At 41.1% G+C, this 7994-nt stretch overlaps 1 protein-coding gene across 2 annotated transcripts in view; it reads left to right on the top strand.

Annotated features, from left to right (window-relative positions):
• Positions 1 to 1900, top strand: part of AMPH (amphiphysin) — a 291962-nt gene extending 290062 nt beyond the window's left edge. For both annotated transcript variants that reach the window (XM_004383950.1, XM_004383949.1), the window contains one exon: positions 1793 to 1900. In XM_004383950.1, the coding sequence (XP_004384007.1) occupies positions 1793 to 1900 (108 nt within the window). The remainder of the gene's footprint in view (positions 1 to 1792) is intronic.
• Positions 1901 to 7994: the final 6094 nt, after the last annotated feature.

The raw sequence follows: 7994 nt of genomic DNA, 5'->3' as shown, positions 1-7994 counted from the left end.
TATATAGTTATTCCATTGTTTGTAATTGTTATTTGCAGAGCATTATTCTGATACAAGCTATTTTGCCATTACCAAACTGGAAATACTTGTCTACTACATATTTTAAGCAGTTAAAATTTAATTTTCCATATTTTCTTCAGTTGAAAATTGGATATGACTAACATTCTTCACCTTATAAGTTGTGTTTCAGAATATATGTGTTGGGTTTATGCCAGTCCTTTACTTTTTTCCCTTCATTGAAACATTTTTTAAATGCTTGATTCTGCTTGATTCCATTAGATTTTTCACTCACTATAAATAAAATCAAATGTAGACACTGGGGAAAAAATGACCTTTTATATATTTACTAGACATTTAGAAAATATTTAGTTATCACCTTTTACTTTGAGTATATCTTTGTCCTTCACAAGTATAACATCATAATTTTAAAGAGGGCACTTTTCCTCATCAGCTAGGTTATTATCAGTTATTTTATTAAGTCATTTTTTTCTCAGTATTTTTTTTCCCCTGCCTTCAAAAATTGGCCTGTCTCAGTGCTTATATTTCTTATTTGTACAGCAGCGACAATTTATAGTCTCAGATTATATCAAAAGGCAATGTATTCAGCTTCTTTATTTGATTTTTGAGACCTCGTTTTATCTGATGTACTTGAACTGTGTTGGGGATTGGTTCAGATTAAATCTCGTCATGGCTCGTCTTCGGTGGGGTCCCCTTCCTGTATTGGGTAACATAATAAGATAGTCATTCCCTGCTAGTTTCACTTCATACAGTTTGTATCTTTCAGACATTCCTTCCAACTCAGTTTTTCCTAACTAGATCCTGTTTGTCATCAGTAGGCTGAGGGCCGACTGTGGCCGCCGTTTCTCACTTTTAAGCACTGTCTCCCATGGCTTTATGACTGTACACAGGTGGGATTTTTAACCATCCTGTAGCCGACTGTCTTCATATTTTATGGTGGCACTCTTACACTGATAGACAAATGTTAAGAGTAATAATTTATAAAGAACATACAAATGTCTCCAACAAGAATGTCATAACATCAAACTTTACTTTGTAGTTTATGGAAACTTGAAAAATTAAGCTTTATAACAACAGTATTAATATCATTCAACACACATCTAGCTCTTAGAATTTGGCAAGCCCCGTGTATGTATAGTGGTTGATTGGGGTTACACGATGTGAGTGGGAAACAGAGTTATTTCTTCTAAGCAAGTGGTTCAGGATGAAATAGAGACATTCTATGGCCTCATCAGCCCTATATTCTAACCCAGGGATCCTCAAATCCTTTTTTCACTGTCAGTCAGTGTTCACGTGCACGATGTTTTGCACACGTCTTCCTCTCTTTGCACTGCCTAAAATTCTAATCCTTTTCCACCTTCCTTAAGAACTGCTATTATAATCCAGTTAGTATCAGTTAGCTATACTTTATACAGAATTACAATATTAATGTTAACCTTCGATTAATTATACTTTGTACAGAAAATAAATCATTTCAAGTGTCCATTCTTTAATTTTTTTAGTAACAGATTATTTGGGACGTGTTTTCCCACTGGTCGAAGCACACTGTGACATCGTGGTAGAGGACCACATGCCATTCTAACAAATTATTTTATTAATGATCGGCAGTGTGGATTTTTTGATTCGTTTCATTGGAGTGTGAATATTTCACTAATTGTTGGCTGAGGGGATTTTTCAAGTGATTTCATTGGACCCTGAGTATTTTATTAATCGTTGGTAGTGGGGATTTTCGAGTGGCTCATTAGATCCTGAAAGCCCTGTCTTTGTCTTGCAGGACGCAGGCTGGCTGGTGGGAGTGAAGGAGTCAGACTGGCTTCAGTTCAGAGACCTTGCCACCTACAAAGGCCTCTTCCCAGAGAACTTCACCCGGCGCCTGGATTAGGGCCGAAAGTATTGCAGAAAGTGCTTGGCTGCTGGGTTTTTAAACCTTTGTGGAAACCTGAAGCGTTTTGCTATTATATTATTAATGATTTACAGACCGATGCCAGACAAAGCTTGGAAAGACAGCTCAAAGGAGCATGTGTGCAAAACAAAGTAAAAGAGAAAAAAAAAAGTGAATTAAAGAAAAAAGTCCTCACTCATTCCCACATTATCGATAACAGGTTTGTTTGTGCTTTGTCCAAGCTGTGGTGACTCTTGTACTTGGTCCCCTCCCACCACTTCTAAATTAGCTTCCTCCAGACCAGAACCAGAATTTCCCTGCACCAAGTGTGTGGTCTTGAGTGGCTGCCCTGCAGAAGACGTGATGAGTTACCCTGTAGTCTGAGATTATCTTAACCCCCCACGCCGGTGTGAGCACGTGCTCTCTCCCTCTCACCCTTTTGAGGTTACTGTGTTGAAAACCAAACCTCTGCGAAAGTTTTCAATGTTCTTTTCCAGTGCAACTACATATATCTGTGTATATATGCGCACACAGTCACACAGGCTAGTTCCCATGACTCCTGGATCTATGTGTATGCAGACGTCTACATACGCATAGTTGAATTCTTCCCTGCTCATCGTAGCCTTTGCCTCTCAAGTGTCATTGATACATGCATTGCTCTTCTGTCTGGCATTACAGGTGCAGTTTTGCCTCGGGGCAAAACCAGCCATCCCATTGCCAAAACAGTCGATGGTATCTGTGTTTGTAACCTGCATTTTGCAGGATGAGATGACAAATAGCAAGGCAGAGCTGCTGCCCCTTTGGAGAAAGCAGAGCCTGGTTCTCTTGATGTCCAGCTGCTGTGGCTGGAGGTAGACCAGTTGGGATAAGCAGCTGAGTAGTCTTAGTTTCTATTTTTATGAGATTGGCTAGATGATGGGGCATATAAATCTACCCCCAAAAGAACACTATTAAAAAAGAAAAAGGCTCCTATATATTTCCACCTCTTTATATTTATGCAACTCATCTTCACAGATTGTCCTAAAATAAGATAGGTGATGTGTGCTGTATCCACAAGTCATCTGTAACACGTTCTCAGTGTTGTGCCATTCCAAATAAACCTTTGGTAACCGCTAAACATTAGCCTAATTCCTTCTTATGAGTCATTGTCTTGGAACTCTTGTTTCAGTCCGATGTTCTCCTTGAAGTTGTTATTTGTGCAGAAATATGCTTGTTTCTCCGCTGAGGGGTGTCCTCCACAGCCCCGCCTCCCTGCCCCAGCCTCTTCATCCGGTCCTTGCTGGGTCACTCAGTGTCCCCTGAGATCCAGCAATTACTAGAGCACAAATAACAGCTGCAGATGGAGGCCCCTCCGAGGTGCAGGCTGTGGATGCTGAGCCTGTGGATACTGGAAAATCTCACTGCCTTCATAATCAGCAGTTCCCACTCACACCAGCCTCATGTCTTGGTCACTTTTCTTTCTGGCATGTTTATGTTCATTGGTACATTTTAAAAAAAAAAAAGATCAGATGGAATAGAAAAGTCAGTTCATTGGGCCATTGTTTACAGAACATAATTCACAGAACAATAACCTTTCCTTTGATTTAGACTCTTTTCTGCTAATGTAATTCTGTACACAATGTAAGCTGATCAAGAATGTGCATTTTTAGACTTTTTAAAATGTGGTATATGTTTCTGATTCATGGTTTGAAGTTGCCTAGTGGATGAGTGATGTTGATATTTTAAGTGTTGATAGAGGAAGAGGTATTATTGACCCAAGATTTTTCCAAGGGCAGCTTTACAGGGAAGCTGGGTCATCACGAATGCTAGGCTAGTGCAAGAAAATCACATGTCATTGCCCAACAGTGGAACTGACCATTCAGCCAATAAAACACAGTCAGATTCATTACAGAAATCCTGACACTGGGAGGACACGGGCAATGTTACAAGCTGAGACTGAAAAATTAGTTCTAATCATAAAATGCGCTAATCCTTTACAAAGATAATTGCCAGAGCTGGAGCAGCTACTCTGAAATTCCTCCCCATTGTTATAGTTAGGTGCCGTCAAGTCAATTCCAACTTATGGGGCCCTGTATGACAGAGTACAACTGTCTCATAGGGTTTCCTAGGCTGTAAATCTTTACAGGAGCTGATTGCCAGGTCTTTTCTTCCTCGGAGCTGCTGGTGGGTTTGAACCACCGACCTTTCGGTTAGCAGCAGAGTGCTAAATCATCGTGCCACCAGGACTTCTCATAGGGCTCTCAAAGTACACAATTTGACAGGACATTGCCCCAATCCCTGATAAACGTAGCCCATTTGACAGCAACAAGAACAGCATAACATTCCTACATGAACTTCACAGGCTCTTTCAAACTGACAAGGCTTTAATTAGCTATTTTGTCCCAATCTGTAGCCTTTGTTTTTTGGGTTTTTTGTTTTCTTTTGTTTTTCTTTAAACATCAAATAAAAGTAATCAGATTTTTTTGTTTCAGGAATTTTTGAGATCCACAAATCCCTAATGTACTAAAAATGAAGGGATAAGGGAAGTAGGGAAGACTCTTCTCCAGAAATGTCTGCAAAGACAGAGTGGATGTTTTTCATTTTGATTTTCTAAGTAGTTTCAAGGACTTCCTGAGTGGTTTGAAGGACTTCTTCTGGTTACTAGGGTGGAGGTTGTTTACGCTGCCCTTTTACTTTCTCCTCACCGACCCACCGCAGGCACATCACGTGGTCATGTATCAGCAAGTCTGTAGCTACGTTTTATTCCAAATGGCCTTGGCCCAGGAAGCCATGGCTGATCCTTCTCTCTGCATTGTAAGGTTCCTTTTACACATCCAGTGGCATGTGGACCTTCAGGTAGTTACAAAAGAGAGAAAGAAAATCGGTGGTTCTTCTTAAACATATACTGATGTCTCTTTCCTCAAAATACCACGTATAGTCCCTCATTTAAACCTAAGTGATATATATCATTGCAAAACAAAGTCCTTCGGCCATTTAGTTTTTTAACGATATCTCAGCAAAACCAAGGCCGCCGGAACTGGAAAAGTTTCACGCGTATGGTTGTCACATGGCTGCAGTCGTGGCCTGCTCTTTCTGACAAAGCTGGGACAGCTTCTGAGCCAGCTGGAGCCCCATACGCATCACGTCTTGGGCTGCCAGGTAAAGAGGGTGCAGATTCAGAATTCTGAGCCTTTTTTATCAGATAGGCTGCTACCGGTTGTCATCTAGTCAACTCCAACCCATGGTGCCCCCATGTGTGTTAGAGTAGGACTGTGTTCTCTGTGGTTTTCAATGGCTGATTTTTTGGAAGTAGATCACCAGGCCTTTCTTCTGAGGCTCCTCTGAGTAGACTCAAACCTCCAACCTTTCAGTTAGGAGCTGAGCATGTTAACTGTTTGCACCACCCAGGGACTCTTTATCAGATGAAGAAACCTAGAGTTCGGCTATTACAAAAACCCCAGTCTGACCCCATGGTCTATTCAATTGGTCCATTAAAGAAAAAGCCTTTGGGAATCTGTGTAAAAGTTACAAGAAATCAGTGAATTTAAAATATTGAATGACTGAAGCTCAGGACTTTGTTCCACACAAGTCATATGGCTGAACACTTTGAAGCCTTAGAAATAGACTGACTTGCCTTGTCTAGGACTCCCTGACTCTTTAAAGGGAGCCCAAGCTGCCTTCTGGTTTTTACTTGGAATCCAGCTAACAACCTTATCAACATGATGTGCCAGACCTTGAAGAACTGATCACACAGTTTCTCTACATGATGGTGGGTGTCGTGACTCTTTGCAAGCCTGTGACCTCTTCCTAAGACCCAAACAGAAGGGAGACTGACATTTGGTAACTTAGAAAATTGAGAACCACGTGGTTCTATTAACCCTAGACCCCTGCCTGCCTTCTATCTAATTTATGATTATCCAGTCATGTATCACCCCAGGATGAGGCAAGCCCTGGCTGTTCACAGGCAGCACTGCTCAAGGCTGACAGCAAGGGTTTGATCAATACCATCTACGGGTTGTTCATAATAGCCAAATAAAATATGCTTGAACGAGCTTAGTAGTCCATCCAAATGTTTCCTGACTTGTTGGTTATTCTTTTTTAAGATTGCATTATGTCAACATATATTGACCTTTTTGATTTAAAACGTAATTGAGACTCAACCCTTTAATCTATGTAAATTGAGAGAAAGGCTAGATAACTTGAAGAGCTTTCAAAGGATATCTACACTTCCTCTTGGTCTCTTAACATCCCATTAATTCCCAGTCGCCTATGATCTCAGGTCCAACACTCAGGTTGACTGATACCCCCTGCACTACCCAGTACAGAGACAGGGAGTACGAAGTTAGCGCTCCAGAAACCCTTCCTGATACATTCCAATGCCATGTAACACCGGTCCAATGCAGGAACATTGCCACATGGCTGATACCCTTATATCCTCCCCCACCAACAAGTATCATTGAACTCTGTGTTTTTATGCTGTTATATCTGCTCTCTAAAAACCTACCAGTGACCACCAAATTATTTGTGTGGTGTTTGATAATGCTACTATTCCACATTGTCCTGCGATTCCAAGATATTAATTTTCCTTGTTTTCCTACCTCTCTGATTGTTGCTTCTCTGTCACCTTGACTAACTCTTCTTCCTTCTCCTGGTGGGTGCCGGGAATAGGGGTGGGACAGGGCAATAATCCATCTCTATCCCTCAGTTTGTATTTCAGCTGTCCAAGGAATGTTTTTGTTGGAATGTCCTATTATTGCTTCCAAGCCCACATGTTCATTAAACATTTGTCAAACCCCTACTAAATTTGTCAGTTACTGTGCTCTGGGGCCATGATTAATAAGACATAGTCCTTGCACTCAAAGGAATGTCTTTCTAAACCCTGTTGCAGCCCACCACTAAGGGGTGCCCCCTTCTTCAGAATTCTGGGTCTGAAAACTTGAGAGCTTTCTTGTGTGCTTCATTTTCCAGATTATAAACTCCAGCCATTGTTTCTTCCCCCAAAATACCATTCGATCTTGCACTTTAATCTCTATTACCTAACCTAGTGTTGGTTTTCATTACTGCCAAGGAAGACTATTTTGATATTTATCTCTCTCTTCTCTTTCTTCCTGTTTGCCCCCACACCGTAATCCTTTTTACATACTTAACATCTATGTAACAAGTTACTACATTCCTTTCTGTCTTTCTCTTACACACAGAACACACACACACACACACACACACAAATTATGAATCTATTGTATATCATAAGGAATCCCTGAGTGGCACAAATGGTTGAGTGCTTGACTACTCACTGAAAGGTTGGTAGTTCAAATCCACCCTGAGCATCTTGGAAGAAAGGCCTGGCAATTTGCTTCTGAAAGGTCACAGCTTTAAAAATCCTATGGAGCAGTTCCACTCTGCACACATGGGGTTACCGTGAGTCGGAATCGACCTGATGGCAAAGGGTTTTATTGTGTATCATACTGAGTCCCAGTGCCTCTGTTCGGCTTTCAAAGTCCTCCATGTCTTCACCAATAGTTATCTTCTGCTTCTGTCAGATTGGTCTCCTCACTGTCCTGTCCTCCACTCCCCACCACCCCTCCAGACCTTTGCAACCATGTTGTAGTCCCCTCTCCTATTCGCCTCCACCACTTCCCCTTCCTCAAGGCAGTCAAGTCTCACCTCCTCAACAAAGCCTTCCCCACCAGTCCACTCCTTGCCCTCATCCACTCCGCTCTCCTATTATATGTAAAGTGAATATGACATCCTTTAACCATTCATTTCCCCCACTAACTGATAAACTCTCTCTCAACCTTCTCGGTATTCTGAGTCCACACCAGGGCTTTCTACGCAAGTGAGTGAACTAGAGACTGATTGATCCACTAGTTCAGGGAAGCCCAGAAACTCATCCCAGGATCAGTGCAGAAAGAAATCTGAAATTAGATATAAGAAAATTTAGAATACTTCTATGATCTTGGAGAGGGAAAGCAAGACTCCAAAGTACCTAAAGTATATGACCAAAAAAAAAAAGAAAAAGAAAAGATTTGACTACAAAACTAAGACTTTCTATTTAATGAAAAATACTTTAAACGAAGTTAGTAGACATATGACTTGCCGAAGATATTTGCAACAT

This window comes from Trichechus manatus, unplaced genomic scaffold, assembly GCF_000243295.1.
Source record: "Trichechus manatus latirostris isolate Lorelei unplaced genomic scaffold, TriManLat1.0 scaffold00114, whole genome shotgun sequence".
Taxonomy (NCBI): Eukaryota; Metazoa; Chordata; class Mammalia; order Sirenia; family Trichechidae; genus Trichechus; species Trichechus manatus.
This window is presented reverse-complemented; position numbering and strand designations above follow the sequence as displayed.